This window comes from Falco punctatus (assembly GCF_963210335.1).
Source record: "Falco punctatus genome assembly, chromosome: 14".
NCBI lineage: Eukaryota > Metazoa > Chordata > Aves > Falconiformes > Falconidae > Falco > Falco punctatus.
The window spans coordinates 7,562,961-7,580,898 of record NC_137594.1 but is presented as its reverse complement, the minus strand read 5'-3'; the positions used below and the strand labels follow the sequence as shown (position 1 = coordinate 7,580,898).

Sequence of the window (17,938 nt, the reverse complement as noted above, 5' to 3'; positions counted from 1 at the left end):
TGTCCCAATCAGTTCCACGAGAAGTAGCTGCACAGCATTCAGAGCACACATCGAGGTGAAGCTGGCGTTACATAAATACAGTTTTGCATGAAGTACCAAATGTTGACTACATTAGGGACAATAATACTTACAGTCCTAATCCTGAGTGAAAGCCTTTTTCCCTATTATGTACCTCCATAAATAGTGCATGGCACTGGCTATTGCCTGTCATAAGCTATGTGTCAAATTGTCAGACATGCTTCTAAAACAACCTCTACTTTGTCCTCAACATGGAAATATGAGTTTATTTGGGCATGGCTTGTCATATGCTGAGGTTTGGTTATTTGTTTACTTTACCTTTTTAAAGATAATTCCATAGACTTTTCGTCAGCTTTGATGTCAAATTCTTTTTTTCCCCTGAAGATTTTCTGTTTCTCTCACTGCATGTAAGAGCTATTTGCATTCCAAGACGGTGTCATCAAGATTTTTTTTTTTTATCGAATTAAACTGCTTTTTACCAATTTATAATATTTTAGTTCCTCAAAGTCAGATATTTTTGTTGTGCTATGTATTCAGGTTTGAGTTAAGGCTTTTTAAATAGCGAAGATATATACATGATATTTTTGAGAGTAAAATTATACAGTAAATTATCTAGTGTCCACTATGTTACATTTTAAGTAGGCCCTTACAAAATTACTTGTACTTACGTAAGATGCAGGGGCTACAGCATATTTATTAAGACTCTTCAACTCTGTATGAAACTGGAGCAGTCAGAAGTAATGGTGTCTGCTGAAAGATTCTTTATCATATGAATTTACTTTTAGTCATCTATTATTTATTTCAGCTATTTTATATGCCATTATAATAAATATTATGACAGAGAAAGCTTTTATGCTTCAACTTATTGTACTGCTCTTCACTTCCTTGCAATCCTTCAGGAAAATGCAGCTATGCTTTACCTATATTTAACGTAAATCATCACTTACATTTGAATGAAAAATTCACTATGAAAAAAGGCTCCTTCTTCAATACCAAGACACAAATGCACAATCATGTTTACTGCCAAACTACTCTACCATGCAGTGTTCATTTTTAAACAGTTTTTAAGCTGTAAAGTGAATACATTGCATATAGTGAAATTGCTTGCTTTCTGGATGTTTTCACTTTCTTGTTAGTTTCTGGCTCAATAAGCATTTTTCTAGCATGAGTGCAACATATAACCAATTGCACTTAAGCATTTTTAATATTTTTGCTCCAATAGGGAGCAGCTTACATACAAAAGTAAAGAGACTCTTTTCTGGTGTTATTTAGCGTACTGAAACTTACCTGGGAATATTGATAGAGTGCTTTTAGAACTGGGCATACAATCGTAAAATACAAGATAATTTTTTTTTCATTGCACTTTTCAAAATGTTACTGTGTTGTGTTTAAAAGAGGACTTGTTAGGAACCAGGGAATGATCTGCCTTTGGCTGTTTCCTAGAAGACAGGATGTTGGTGTCTGGACATTGTTAGCCTTGAGCTGCTTTTGGGGCTTCATGGAACACAAATACGCCCCATCCCAAAAGCACCATTCCAGCTGGTTCTAGCTCACCATGTTTTCACAGGGTTCAGTAGACGGTAGAATTATATCTGCTTCTTGTGTCTGTTCTCATTTTGGCCAGTCTGCAAAGCTGGTCTGAGCCTAGTGGTGAAAGTGGTTTGGGACACAATTGGGACTTTCGGCCCGGGGATCTGCAACGAGGGCATCATTGCATTTTGCACAGGCTCTCAGCAGCGCTATGTAGTAATGATCCTGTGATTTAGAAGTGAGCTCTTTATTTTATACTATATTCTTTATATATTCTTTTATTTAGTTTCCCCTTAAATGATGTAATTGAAAATAAAGTAGTAGAGAGAGCATTAATATCTTTTGTCGATTTAATTTTAAAAATTCTGCAGTCTTCTGCCTTCGTGTATTGATTTCGCAATGTCAGTTTTAAGGTTGTCTTCTGTATTTGAGAAAGTGACAAGTCCCGTGTAAGATTTCACAACGTAAAATGAGGCATTACTCAGTACTGAAAATATGTGAAGTGGAATGGTGAGTGACATTGGCATAATACAATTATGACGCATTAGATCAGGATTTGCAGCATACCATTAACAATCAGTTCTGACTGTGGATTGCAATTATAGTTATGATGCCTTTTAGAAAAAATGTTTTTAGCTTTATTTTTTATTTGGAAAAACATGTTTTCTTTTTCTATAAATATCACAATATGTGCTACCTAAGTTTATAGGGAAAGGGGGAAATCATTTTAACAAAGGTAACACTGAGCTACTTACTGTAAGGGAAAAAACGCCCTTCTACTTGTCATTGATTGGAGATATTCTTACATTATTAAGAACATACCTTGCAAGTATATTGCCTTATTCCTAGCTTTTAAAAAGAAATTGTGACATAGAAATAAGAGTGGGAAAATTTGGAATGAAAATTATTTCATACTAAAGGTTTAGCATTTCAAATTCTCAAACTATAGTAGGAATTGATGGTCTACAGAATACCTCTGAGGAGTGAGAGTTGCTTGAATCTCAGTTGACGAGGGAAAATCTGAAACAGAAAGGCTGGGAAACTTGTCTAAGCTCATGGTATGTAAACTGATTCCTTCCTCAGTAACTGTTTGGAGAAAATACTCACACTTGGCTTTTTGCATGCCTTCAGAGGCTGAGATGGCAAGCTCTGAGTGCTTTTGATGTCACATGCTCCAGTTTTCTCCTATGAGGAAAACAGAGCAAATAGGTGTGTCTGTGCTCAGTATGTACGCCGTGTATATATGAAGGAAATAGAGACTGTTACAATAAAATTTTTAAAAATCAAGAGTAGGGAAAAAATTGAAGAAAAAATATTGTATTTTGCTATTTGCCTTTGCTGACCTATTCAATGGAAAAAATTGCTAAACCTGTCCTTTTCTTCCTTCCCTATTTTTCCTTTTTTCAGGTCATTTTAGATATATTTCCCCGAGTTTCCTAGCAAATGTTTCTTTGTCTTTGAAACACATAAAGTTGCAGAAAAAGCTAAAAGAAAAAAAAAAGGTGAAGTAGTGTTAAATTATTTGAAGTAAATTATCATGCTGGCTGAAGAAGATGGAGTGTCAATAGAAAGGTGATCTCATTTCGTTGGTAGAACTGGTAGAAAAGAAATACAATTATATGCTATCTAAAGTCAACTATTTATCACTTCCAGAAATAAATCAGAAATTTATTTATGATTTTTAAATTTCAGATTTTTACATTCTCAGTGTATGAATCCACAAATCCAGGCCAATCTTAGTTTTTATTTTCTGTTTCTGAAAGTATTTTGGAGGCGTACTATTTATTTTTTTTTCTCTTTTGGCGTTGAAATTCACAGACACTTCTCATGTGGTCTTGGAATTGGTAGCAGAGCTTAACTTATAACACCAAGAGGAAAAGCATTACCTGACTAATGCCATGTGGACTTAAATCTGTGTCCCCAAGAGGACAGTAGCTATCAGCTTGTGGTATAGTCCGTTGAGCTACCTGATTGTTATTTTTCTGACTCCCCCTTACGTCCCTGTATTTGTAGCATTCTTGTCCTTTTACACTTGGGAGAGACAGGAGAATGTTTCAACTAGGAAAGCAGAAGCAAAATAAACCCAACCATGCACACTGCTTCTCTATTAAGTAAACAACTGGACTGCAAAGTTGAAGAGATGTTGTTACGGAGCTCTATTGTATAATGCAGGGAAGCATCATCTTTCTCAAGTCTCTGACTATCAAACGTAAGAAAATATTTGCAGAGTGGAGCAAAATGAATTCCAGAATGATGTGCATCTTGTGAGGGTAAAAAACCTCTTCACAATAAAGTTTGGTTTAGCATTTTCAGACTCTTATTAATTGATATGTCCCATGGGAACTGAACCTGTTGAAATTTTAGTTGTATTTATTTTGCTGTCCTGATAAGTCTGTCTGGAGTGGGACAAAAGGCATTTGAGTGAAATTCTGTTTAAACCCAACCTGCAAGGTAATTATAATGGGCAGAATGGGTACTAGCAAAATAGAAAACAGATGTAGGGCGTGAAGTACCAGACGTAATGAAACTTGGGGATTCGATGAATTGCTTGAACTTGGAAGACAAAGGGAGCACTCTTCTTGGCTTCCTTCTGTGCTGACACGCCTGCTGCTTCCTTTCTGTTGCTCCAGAAATGCTCGTTGTATAACCTTGTGATCACAGTAGATCCACGTTGGACCATGGTGCTAACAAAGCTCCCATTGCCTCTCCGCTCAACTGATGCCTTTGATTGTGTAGTACCACTGTATCTGCTCCATCTTTTTGTTTTTCTTACTCTTCTTTTAGCAGTGCTGATGTCCAGCCTGAACTATGACCGTTGTATATAGGTATAGGTAGCATGTTGGAATTACATGAAGTGTCCCTCTAATTTCTTTTTTTGCTGAATAAGCTAAGTAGAGTGGACTGAAAGCTGACATGTTTAGGACTGGGGAGAGTACAGGCTTTTGCCAGCTTTCTTTTATGTACCAGTTTGTGTTGTCAGTGGGTCTAAAAGTGAGGGTGAACACAAATACACATGTTCATAATTCCTTAGGGGATTTACATGGCCTATGGGTCTTGACAGTTGGTATTTTGCAGAGGATCATAGATGCCTGGAAGTGTAGCATTTGTGGAAGAACCAACGACAGCTGTTGGATGTTGCGGTGCAGACACGCACACAGCTGCAGTCAAGTGAAAGCTGGTTCAGAACTGTGGCTCAAAAGAAGCACCGTCCGCTTGATTCTGTGATGATTTTCTCTTTAGTGGTTGCAATGAAAATAGACTTCTGGTTCATTTTGTTCTGGATTTGGAGTGTAAGTGTTTCAAAAGATTTGAGAACAGGGATCTTAGAGCTGAATATATTGAGCAGAGTTGTTTTGGTGTTGCCTAACTTTAGCCCCTTCAAGTTAACCTGTCATTTTATGGGAGTGCACATCCTCTTCTAGGTGAGAAGGTGGGTTTTAGTACATAAGCAGTTTCTTTAGAAGATACTATGTATCAGTAAACTCTTATTGTATGAAGAACTGTGTAGGCTGATCAGTTGTTTCCTATAGTCATTTTATACTGTCTTTATATCACCTGCTATGAGCAATAGATTGTTTTGGATTAATGTATACAAGTTAGAATTTAGCTTATTTTTATGGAGTATTTACTGAGTATTTTTTCTATTGGTATGGTATGTAAAAAATACCATGCATTAAAAATAAAGTTTACTGTACTTTCTATTTCATGAGTTACTCAAGTTTCAGCAGCAAAATGGAAGAAAAAAAGATACCATATTAACCTTAACACTAGCTCATGTCGGTCCATTGTATTATATAAAGTTGTGTTACACAGTGTATGTTTTTAGCAGAACCACAAAATTGCAATGCTACTTTTGGCACTGACTGTTGTGCTCGTCCATTCTTTTTGATGATTTGTATTCACTTTGGGGTTATAATGTTAAACAAGGGAATCGGACAAGTTTCATAACACATTTACTGTAACGTGATACTGTGAACTAAACTTGCTGTTATTTATCTTTTTTTTTTTTTATTTTCTCTTGTTCCAGCATAAAGCCAAGGTAGAAGCAATGACCTTAGACCTTGCTTCTCTTCAGAGTGTGCAGCACTTTGCTGAAGCATTCAAATCCAAGAATGTGTAAGTACTCAGAAAATTCCATGTAATAATTTCTTGTTATTTTAATGTCTTTATCAGCTGAACACAGCTGGCAGAATTCACCATAGTTGGACTGATCAGCAACTACAGTTAGTGAATAATCTTTTCAAATGATTTTTTTTAGTGTAAATTAAAGATAATTTGTTTTCATCTTAAAAAAATTAAATAATTACAGCTCTCTTATTGTTCCATGTATAGCCCCAGCTTTGAAAGGGACATTGATGCCCCTGTGGCTATTGAAAAAGGCCAAAGCTGAACTGCATAAAAAACAGCTCAGGCAGCTTTTGTAAGTTTTGCAGTGGTTTGGAAGAGGTCAGGGATGAGCAATTAGTGCACTCCTTGTCTTACTTTCTTTTCTAACCTTCTGTCTCTTTTTATTTTTAAAGCATTAAAAAAATAGCCCTATGATCCCGACAGTTCCAATTTCCAGACCTGTATCTGGAACAGTCAATAATTAAAAAAAAAAAAGAAAAAAAGGGGTGAGAAGGGATGATAATGACATCACTTAACAATAGAAAAATTTATATAGAGATAATCAGGGTAGCTTCCAAACGGTTTAATTTATCTTGAACAGAACAATGAATCTCTAAATTGAAGAAATTATTTGAAATCTTTAAGTGCCAGCTCTTGACAATAAATGCCACACTTTGTGCTTTTATCTGGTTTGACCCATTGATTGTTGTGAGTATTCAAACTTAGCTATTTTCTGCAAATATTTCCGTAACACATATACATCTTACTTTACTTCTCAAGAGAATATGGTCTCTTAGACAGCTTTGAAAATATATTTTCGTAGGGAAAATACATAACAAAGAATGGTTTTTTCACTTTTGAAATACTGCCAAAGCTAAATCTCACACCGATAGACAGATGACATTTTAGTACTTATAGGTCTTTTAGATTCAAAGAATTGTCAAAACTGACTTCTAACACAAGTTCTTTGCTGCCAAAATCCTTGGTAACAATATTTTCTTATCATATATCATCTTCATATATTAAGACTTTCTTGAAATAGAAAGACAAATCTTTACTGTATTGCTGCTTTAATACTAACTCGTTTTTTTAACGTAAGAACAGTAAGTATTCTAATTTAGCTTTTTCATGCTTTTAATATGCTGTGTTTATTTAAGAACTGTATGGTACAGTGAAAAGTTCAAACCATCCTTCTTCCAAATGCAGTTCTTAACTTGATTTGTGTGTTGCAGATCATACCATGGTCATCCTAGCTAGTCCATTTGGTATGCATGTTTATAAATCCTTAAAAGTGAACATGCCAGAGAACTTGCAAAATGAGAAGATACAGACTCATTAAAGCCTGTTTTAGTTTTGTTGGTATACACTGTTTTACCAGTGTAGGTCTGTTAAGCTACGCTGTCAGTGATGGACAGGTTTTACTAAAGTTTCGCTCATTTCGTTTGGAAAAAATTTTAGTAATAGACAGCATTTATAGCCTCTGCCTTGCCTTCAGATATTTCTGTCTCTGTTATGTGCTCAGATTTGTGTGTGTGTGTGTGTGTGTGTGCGCACAGCAGGGCTACTCAAAGCATTATATGAAAGTCTAAGGTCTGAATCTGTTGTGAGACTTGCGGGGGTTTGACCAAAATGAATTTCCAGTTATATTTTGTTTAAAATCTGAGGCTGGATGGAACCAGACCCCACACACTGCCTGTAGCAGTAGATCTTTTATCTGATACAGATACAGAAGACTTACCTTACAATCATCTGCACTGGCAGGAGAATGGACCAGAAGACCTACTAGGTCTTTCTGGCTTTGATTTTTTGTGATTTAACTATGTCTGTATGTGGTCAGAAAAGCAATTATATGGAAGTAGCATCTTATTACTACAATGCTAGCCCTATGTGTTTTCCAGCCCTAACATACACTAACTACTTTTGTCTTTTTGTTTATCTGTTTTGCTGTAGTGTCCAGAGGCTTTTTTGTCAGATCGCTGATTCCTTTACATTAGTAGCTTTATGAGCAGTTGAAAGAAATCTTACAGGCTTCAGTGACAGAGTGAGTCTTATTCTTTATGCTTTGGCAAGTGTCTGCTGGTAGCCTAACTTTCTAAAAAGGCTTTGATATCTCTGATTTCCTGCACCTGCAGGAGAAGGCATACTGTGATACAGTCTCCCCAGTTCCTGTGGTAGGTAGCTCTCCTGTTAATTAGTACAGAAAATACGTTGTATGTAGAGTTTTCTTTCTTAAAAATCTCTTACAAATTTCCTAACAATAAAGTAGAAGGAAAAGCAAATAAAGTAGTTTTTTTATTTTAAAGTAAACTATCATTTGAGTTCTGAGTTGTATAGATCTGGGAAAAAATGGACAGTAATTTTAACATTTGAAGGGGAAATTTCATATGAATTCACGTTTTAATAAAGACCTGTAGTTTATTTCTCACAACATGTTATATGAAGAGGGCTTTAGTATTCAGTGGTGAACAGCTTAAACTTTTGGGTGCAGATGTATTGTCTGTTTAATTTCTCTGATCCACTGTTGCTTTTTGGGACACTTTGGTATTCTACAGAATCTGTTGGTCTTAGTGACACCTGACATGATAACTGGAAATTTATAAAGTAGAGAACAGATCAGCTTGTCTTTTGAAATTCTTCTTTTCTAGGATACCTCTTGGCTCTAGATACTATTTTTTGTGTGTAGATATAGGGATGTACTCAGTCACATCACAATCTGGGAGAGTGTTCTTCCCTCCTTGATAGCTATTGGAAAAGAGTCTTCAAGGACTGTGTTTCACAGATCTCTTCCTGGATGAGAAAACTAAAATGAAACTACTTCAGAGAAAAGATCCCTAAATTTCATTGAGTTAAAACATCAAACCTATTGCAGCTGGGGAAGGTGATGGTGGTGGTATTGTGGGGAACAGAGGGAAAATTGCTGAGATTGTAAATATGCTGCCTTAATCGCATAACTTCTAGAGGGAAAAAAAAAAAAAAAAAAGCTGCCTTGAATGTGCTTAGAGAATCTGAGAGATTGTGGAAACTACGTGAAGAATGAAGAAAAGCCATCCTCTGCTCAGCAGAAATTTACCAGGGGCTGGTTGTATACAGAAAGCAAATGATGCAGCAGAGCGAGCGTTGAAAAAAACATAAACAATAGATGGGAGGAAAGAGTTACTCTGAAAAGAAACATTTAATACGAATTGGAGTAGTACTTAAGAGCTAAGAAAGCTTCCTTGTTTGAAAGTAAAAATCAGATGATTCATCTTCAAGTTATCACGTTTCTGAGATTTTATAAGAATCTTTTATTCCTGTTTGGATTTGTTAGGTGTTGCAGCCTTCTCCACGGATAAAATTTGGGTTCAGAGTATAGAAACAATGGTAAATTTTGCCATATTCTTATAAATACATTCTAGAAAATCCTTCATCCTCCCAGAAAAAGTTGTGATTTTTTTTTTTTGTTTGCATTATCTATACTCTTGAGATTCAGAAACTATACAGCTGTTTCTCTTTCTGAGATTTTTTTTTTTTAAAAATCTGTGCAGTTTCAGATAAAGCTTTGGGGGTGAAGTTTTTTTTCAGATTATTTTAGGTCCTGCATTGCAGTAGATTATAAACTTTCCTTACAAGCAGAACAGTGCTCTCCAGTTTTTCTTGCTCTCACACTTTCAGAGATTCTATGAGCAGAATAAGCTATATGTGATAACTTAGTTGGATCTCCCAAAGTTGTCTTTGGGAGAAGACAGATAAAACAATATTGCTGTTTAATGTTTGATCTACCTCTTACTTCGTTGTAGCACAGCCTGAACACAGTGTGACTAATACATAAAATGGAAATCTAACTTGGTAAAAGACAGGGCTGAATGACTTAGAAAACAAATTCTATAGAGAAAGCCAGTTTATTATGTTACAGTAATGGCAACTAACTTTATGCTCTCTTGTAGCTTGAAATGAAACTCTCTTTATTTTTTTTTATTTTTTTTTTTTTTTACTTTACCCTGATTTCTGGCGATCTTTTAGTATTCCTAGCTTGTTGTCAAGATATATTCCCCACTGGATATTTCCAGCAGGAGTGAATGAGCTCCACCTTCCTTCCATGTGAAGATGGTGCTAGGGTTAGTATGAGAGTAAGAAAAGAGGTCTCAGTGTACCTAAATGGCTAGATTTGTTCAAATTACTTCTTTTATCTGTATCTAGTCTTTTCCCTCTGCTACTTTCCAGCTCAGGCAGTTGATTGAATGTCTCTGTTCTGGAAAATCAAACAAATGATCTGTTTATAATAATGTTCAGGGCTAAGATGGATATAGCATTAGCAGATTTTTGTGCAGCTGGAAGAGGCAGACCAACCAATCTTTTGTATTAGGCTTTTGAAACTAAAAAACACTGAACTGAATCTCCTCTTCATTGAGTGAGCATGATGTGAGGAATAATGGTTGATATTAATCCACTTCATAGACAAAATGACTGCCCTTCTGTGATTGCATGCAACGTAGCACTTAAATTTAGTCAGCATCAATGTTGGATAGTTCCAGGGTCTGTAGGACTAGTAATTGTGTAAAGGTGTGGATTTGTGGATGTGATATTTTGATATCTATTTCCTAATTTAATCATTACATATTTAACTAAAATCTGCATAATTTGATTGCGGGACAGCACTAATGTTTCAGTTACAGAATTTCCAAAACAGCTACCTGTTGTCAGTATTTACAACCAGGGCATCATGGCATTTGCCTGCTCCTCAGCATAAGAACACTTCTGTGAGCAAAACAGTTAGCAGGCAGAAGTGAGCAGTAAAGTTACAGATGAAATTTTATGTGCCTCTTTAGTTTTGAGTGGTGCATAGTGCCACTTGGTTTGAATTAAAGTTATCTTCAGCCAAACAGTAAGACATTAATTTCATTTTTTTTTCTCAAACACTGAGAACATTAAATTGTCCTGAAAAATCTTGAATTACTTCAAAGATGTAAAATAGTGTTTGCCAACAGCTACTACTTAGAATTTTCTGAACTGGTAGCAGCAATTCACAATTACATAGGACTTCCATATGTAGATTTTTCACTGCAGTTACTTTCCTATACTTTAAAACAGGAATTTTTTTTGTGGTAAGAATTGGCATATGCTGACAGTTTATTCACTTATGCTTTGTGTAGAAATATGGAAGAGACAGCAGTTATGAATTATGATTCTCCATTTGGAACTTTACTCTCTCTTTACTTCCCTAGCAGACCCAAAATGGAGAGGGCCAGGTTTTCAGCTGGCTTCCTTAACTGAGGCCTGAGACTCTATGAGTACATTCATTTTTCATGCTGGAAGCAGAAGCCCTCTGAAACCTTGCGGGGTGCAATTAATGTTTCAGAGCCTGCTGAAAATTCACTCTTTAATACTGTTTTTCTGCATTTTCATGTATTATAACTGACATATTGCACATGTGTTAAGTCGGTTTTTAATTCTAATTTAACCACAATTAAATCATAGACCTCGTATGATAAATTCCATTCACACGTATAAATACATACGTAAAGATGGAATTTGTTTAGTAAGTTGTGGCATATATAACTTAAAAGATCCAGAAAAAATGAATATATGATTTAAATGAATTACTAGTGATGCCATTATGCCAATATGCCTAATGGTTCTGTAGTAGATGTATCTCTGTCAGAGATAATCGTTGCCACTGTGTATTGTCTTTCCAAATTTGAACATACTTCCTAACGCTGTGCAAATCTGTTAACTCTTTGCCATTCATAGAAAGACTTTTTGTCAACTAAAACTAGTAACAGTTGAGATACTATATTTGTCTTCTCAACTTCAAATTCAGTTGGCATTGTGACAGTGCCACTGAGGCACAAACTTCTGGACAACATTGTACATTTTGAGATATCAAAAAATATCCACATTGAATTAAGTATTGAAACATGCATAGTTCAGAAGTTGCTGTTGCAGACAGCATGTATCTTAAATTTAAATAAGACCGAAGGCTGACTCCATTTGAAACAGACATAATGATATTAGGGTGAAACTTTCTTTTTTTCTTTGTGGTGGTACTGTGCCTTATTAAAGCCTAGGGATTGGCTTTCTGCATAAATATTTTTTCTTTTTCTTCTTTCTTCTGTTTTTAAGCTCTCATACACGATTACCCCAATGTGGTAGCATGTGTCAAGTCATGTGAATCCACAAACTGTTTCCACTATTTTTCAAATTAAATCTCCTAAGCTTAAGCCCTCCCTGCTTTTATTGGAGGCAGGGATCATGATGTTTTCTCCAGATCATTTTTCATGTCATCTACTGTATTGTGGAAATACCTCCTGCCTCAGAACATTATTTTTTTTTTAAGTAAAAGTCCATATTAAAATAAAGATAGGATTGGCAGTTCACCGTAATTTTACATATGGTTGCATCTTCAAAAATTTTAAGTGTTTTTACATATTACTAACAGAAAGATTGTTAGGTGTTTGTTGCATGGTTTTATGAATGTGTGCTGAAATTTGTGAACCTACTGCTTGTCTTTGGATACTTTGCACTCACGTAACCTAAGGAAGAAACCTTGATAACCCTCCTGTGGCTTTCTGTTCACACACTGGTTGTTCTGGTTCCCATCTTGAACCGTGTCTGTGCCGAAATCCAAGGTGGATCTAAGATGGCTCATGAAGTCTTGGGGTCCTGTCTTTCTAAAAAAAATCCACAAGATACACTAGCTGTGAAGACTGTTTTGAGTATCTAAGGAAGTAAAATATGTATGACTTAATATGCATGATTAAAAAGTTTTCTGTTGCAAATAAAACAAGGATTTTGCAGCATTGTAGCTTAATAGGTTTGAAGAAGATCTCTGTTTAATTGATGTTGTATTCTAAAAGTTCTGAAATACAAGGCAAGATTAGCAATTTAATTACACATACATTAAAACATATTTAGTCTATTTAGTTAAAGGCTTTCTATGGGAGATAATTAAAACACATGAAGGCAGAGTCTTCTGGCACTTGGGTATGGAAGCCTTACTGCTGAATATTAGACAGGCCACGCACATACCACATGTGTCGTAATCTTCGAATCCAAAATTTTGCGTTATAATCTGAAAAGGTTGTATTTCTTCATTAGCTGTTCCCAAGGCACCAAAAATCCCAGAGGATGTCAGAGTACATTAATTTTTATCACAACATGGAATCTTTTCAGGTCTGAATGGCAGCATACAGCTGCTAGGGGCTTTGTGAACTCTATTACAGCTCTATATATCTCTAGGCAAAACAGAGGAAGGAGTTGTCATTGGCAAGTGAAATGTTCAAAATGCATGAAGTGTTTTATTGTTTGAGTGATCAACTGTGGTCCTGAAAACATTTTCCAAGGAGTTAGCTGTTTTCAATGGAAAATATCACAAATATGTAATAAAAAGTAGTAACTGACCTTCCTTGTGAGTTGTAGCTTTCTTTTTTCTGACAAGTACTTACTGTGTACAAATGAAACTCCTGTATTTAGAAGTACATGCAGAAACAACAAATCTTTCCTTTATTATTGTGAAAATGAATGTTCCTTTACGGCTGGGTTATACTTGTTGGTAACTCCTTGTGTATACATGTAAATAATGATTTGCTGTTGGGATTTTGAAAAAGATGTATGCGTCCACATCGAGGTAGCAGATGTCCTTAGATGAGCTGCAGAATGAAAATCATTGTATTCTGTATGTCTTCATTGCTGCTGTCTCCTAAGCATCAGTGAGATTTTAAACAGAACAAAACATCTTTGTGAGGTGTGGCAAGGAATGGAACAAAATGCTCCTCTTATTATGCCAAGGCTTGAGAAAAGGAAGAGGATGCAGAAAGGAAATGCTGAAAGGTTGAATGGATGTAGAAATGAAGTTGCAGAGTACTATCCTATCCCAGCCTGGCCCTAGGACTTTCAAAATCTCTATGTATGGAGGTATCTTGAGTCCCTAGGGTTACAGAACTAGCAAAGATGCAACACTGACAAAGGAAAACGTGGCTTCTTGGTTGGATTTTGGTTTGAAATGTGGTCCGGAGGAGGCATTGAGATGAGGGAAGAACAGCACTGACACCTATTGTTAATATCAATACCCTGAGTATGCTGTGTGCTATCAGTCAGAGGAAATCTAGGGTTAGATTATAGCTATGCAAAAGGGAGTTCAGTGCTGTGGATAATGGGTACCCAAAAGGAGAGAGAGTCTCTGGTATGAACCTAATGGAAAGAAGAAACACACCATATGCTTGTAAAATGTAATTCTTCCTCCTCCCTCTTGACTTGTATTTGTACTTGCTTTTTAACTTAGAACTCCTAATCCTCACCTTCATTTTTAAGCAATGATTTGTTATCAAAAATGAGTGATTTACTGATGTAATGATACCATACAAGAAAGTACAGATTAAAAAGTTTCTAATTTCTCAGATTTCTAGTATCACATACCATAATTACAGTGTATAAATTAGGCAAGTGTGGGAAGCAGATCGTGTCAACAAATTAAACATCATCCTTGCTTTTCTTATTTTGTGTGTAGTCTTTGTGAAACTCAAACGAGAGTGTAAGGAGAAATCCCAGCTTGGCTCGTTTTTGAGTGAAGGTGCTTTGGGCAGTGCAGGTTTTACTAAGGTCAGTTTGAGGTCAACATTAAAATTTTTTAAAGTGTTAATGTTAAATGTTTAAAAAGGTAAAATGTTTAAATGTTTCTTCTATTAATATTGGGTCTGAATTTCTATTCAGAAGTTCAACTTAAAAATTTTCACAGTAGTTGACATTGTTCTGGACCCCATTAAGAGGAAAAGTAGGCATCTCAAACTGTTCTGTCCCCCTAAGAAACTAAAATGACAAAGTTTTTCTCCAAAGGAAGATAACTTATTAATTTCCAGAAGTGTAAGGTGATGCGTTTTTTTTTTTTTTTTTTTTTTTTTACTTGGCTTTTCCCCCCCCATATGTGTAAGAAAAGCTAATAAAGGGAAATCCAAGACTAATGGATGTTTTCTGTTTAATTCTAAATCTGTTGAGACTTCTGTTCCTTCTCCAAACTTTTATGACATTGTATACCTAAGATTTTATAGAGGTAATGAATAATGATTGAGAGATAGCTGACCTATATGCCAGTATGCAGATGATATATTATGAAGACATAAGGGCAGCTGCTCGTAATAGTTCCCATGTATTTGGTGCGAAGGAAGAAACGAAACAGTTTCAGTCCATTCCCATTAATCTCTTGGAAGTGGGGCAGAAGTATTTGCTGATCAACAGTGTCAAATCCTGCAAAGAAATCCAGTAGGATGAATTTCAGAGAATTTTCCTTGCTTCTAGCAGGAGGTCATCCATCAGGGCTCTAAGTCCTGTGTTAGTGGCTTGCCTTAAAATGAAGCCTGTCTGACAAGGATCCTCAATTCTGCCAGCTGACAGGTGGCAACAGAGGGTATTTTTGCTGACTTTTCAGTCAATATTTTTAGAAAAAGGGAACTTAAACATTAAGCAGTCATTTTCAAAATTGAGTTAAGCAGGTTTTTGGTTTTTTTAGTTGTTTGTTTGGTTTGGGGTGGGTTTTTTTCATCAAACAAGTAAATTTTTTGGGGTCAGTGTTAGATTACACATGGTATACATGCTGCTGTCTGACTCCTAGTGATTTTCTTGTTGCTCAGTTTCCCATCAGTGCTGCTTGTAAAACTGAGAAGGGTTTCTGGAGCTGGTTGTTTAACTCACCCTTTTTCTGGAGAGCCACAAGCCTGGCCTGTGTGTTGGTTGTTTCCTTTGTGAATATAGGCATTCCCTCAAGTATGAAGGAAGTACCATTTTCTAACTGTCAGAGAAAGCAACATGGGTGCTCAGAGTTATGGGATGGAAAAGTTTGGTGGGCTGTGACTTTGCTTCTTTGTGGAAGAGAAGTCACAACTCTGCCTTCTTTACTGGCCCTGACATAGGTCTACAGTTGCTTATGGGACTTTGGGGATATGGCAAGGCCTTTTCTGTTGAATTTCTGTGTAATTCCAAACAGTGTGAACTTTTCAAATCACTTGAGAAGTGCCCCAGATGGTGTGACATTCTGCTTCATGGGAAGATTTGAAAGTATTCCCTTTGCATAATTTCTCGTTAACTATTTCGTTACGTTTGAAATGGGAGAACACCAAAGCTGAGAACTCTGTTGACATTTTGGTGGTGTTTGTTTAACCTCCTAGTGCACAAGCTACATTTGTTGAAAAATATTATTCTTACCTTTGCAAATCATCAGTAATTAATTCCCTTGGAAATATCTACTGCTGCACACAGCCAGCTTGGGAGGCTGCTGACAGATCACAGTTTTACATCAGGTGCTAACAAATTGATTATTAAATTTCATAACTAACTGATTTATAGCAACAACTTAATTTCTGTCTCTAATGTATTCACTTACCGGATTTTCAAATAGTGCAAAGCAGTTGGATTGCTTTGTTGCTTCTAACAGTGAATGGAGCACAGCTTATAACATCTGAATGACTTGCTCAGTCCAAAGGTTAGAAATGTATCACAGTCTTGTGAAGTACACAAGATACTAGATTGTTTTCAGCTGAGATATTCACAGTTAAGAATGTCCCTGTTAATTCTACGTGCTTTTTAACTTTCACTAAATTGTTGTACACTTACCAGCGTGGTGAGAGTTTTCTAGAATTGCTGTGTAGCTTTATAGCAGTTAAAGCAGTGTATTCTTGAGTCTCAGTCATGCTGTGAAGAGTAAGAAACAGCGACTACATGCTATGATGGAATAGCTCATGTTCAAGTCCCAGTGCATTCTTAAATTGTAATGGTAGACTACGTTAGCTCACTTGGTGTGATGTAAGTCACTGACTGAAGACATTTTAAGGAGACGTAGGGGTAAATTTTCAAAACACCCTGCAAGGTTTTAACTATACAGTGTTTCCAGAAATATCAAATAGGCGTCACGGTTAGAAGGAGCACTTTAGTAATGTCGATACCAGGAGTAAACAGTAAAGAAAATTTTTCTTTGCTGCTGACGTTTTTTGTTGGCCTTAGCTGTGGCTTTGATGTAGAATTACAAACTGTTTTAAACTGAGGGGGGATTTTTTTCCCTTGGGCTCCGGAGGAAGCCTAATGTAGATCACAGCAATGTTTTTAATGAACTTGTGAAATCAAGGTCATAGTTCTGCTATGACTTAAAAATACTCCTGTCATAAAGCAAAGCTGTAGTGCCAGATGTGTGGTGTGAATTGTCACATATCTTAAAGATTTTGTTCCTGCATAATGATACGTTCAGTGATATAGAGCTCTGCACCATTGAGATTAGAATATGTCATCTGTGGCTGAAATTCATAACCTATGTAACAGCCACCATATAGTTATCTCATTCATTTCCTGGTGTATAAATGCCCAGGTCACAAAAACTTAGATGATAATTTTCAATAATTGGACCTTTGTTAGCAGTCTGACGAGAGACACCAATAGCTTAATGGACATGGATCCGAAACTGAGAGGTGATTCTTTCTGAGCTGAAAGGAAGCACAACAGCAGTATCTATTGATACAACCCTTTAGGTTTATTTTCTGTGGTGTTTTCTAGAGAAGTCAGTTTTGAACCATTTTAAACCACTAATGCTAATAAAAAATAAAATAATTTTAAAAGGGAATCTGATATTAGCTTTTCAGTATATTAGTTTAAAATGTCTCTGTATTTATATTTCTTCACAGATTTTTCTAATAGAATAGTGTAAATTCTTTTAATTACAGACTCTTTAATTTTAATTATCTTTAAAAACTTAGAACAAAATGTTGCTTGAAGAATACAAATCTCATGAAAATGGCTGAAACATAATTTTATTTCTTTTATAACACCCAATTAAATGACCAGGCAATTTGAAAGTGACTACATTTTATAGTTTTATAATGCTAGAATCATCTTTTTAATTAATTGAGCTGACAGATTTAAGTATAGAGTGCATATTTGGCCTTTGGTATTTATTGTATAATTAGTATTAATGAAGGATACTACAGTTTGGATAGGTAGAATATAGTTTTGGTTCACATATGAGTCCTTTCTGTCTTACAATGATCTCTTATTTCATAGTACATATGACAATTATTGGATACAGTTTTGGAAAAAAGTGACATATTTGCTTTTGCAGGGGATGGCGATGGTATTTTCTCACGTGTGTGTGTGTTCTCATACAGGATGCTCTTATACCAAAAATTGCATCTATGTTGAAGAAACTTGTTCCTTTTTCCCAGCAGATTTACAAATCTGTAAATTAATTCTCACTAGAGCTTTTCATAAACTTTCAGAAGAGATGATGAATCATCCAATGTTTCCATACAGACACTCTCAAGCTTCATGAAGC

The 17,938-nt window shown here is 35.8% G+C and overlaps 1 protein-coding gene across 9 annotated transcripts in view; it reads left to right on the top strand.

Moving 5' to 3' along the window:
• The window catches only part of WWOX (WW domain containing oxidoreductase), a 550,369-nt gene that overhangs the window by 110,110 nt on the left and 422,321 nt on the right, over positions 1–17,938 (top strand). For all 9 annotated transcript variants that reach the window (XR_013931868.1, XM_080410742.1, XM_080410741.1 and 6 more), the window contains exon 6: positions 5,576–5,664. Coding sequence is in view for 8 of the 9 variants with exons in the window: in XM_080410742.1 (XP_080266868.1) it covers positions 5,576–5,664 (89 nt within the window). In the remaining variant the exon portion in view is untranslated. The remainder of the gene's footprint in view (positions 1–5,575; positions 5,665–17,938) is intronic.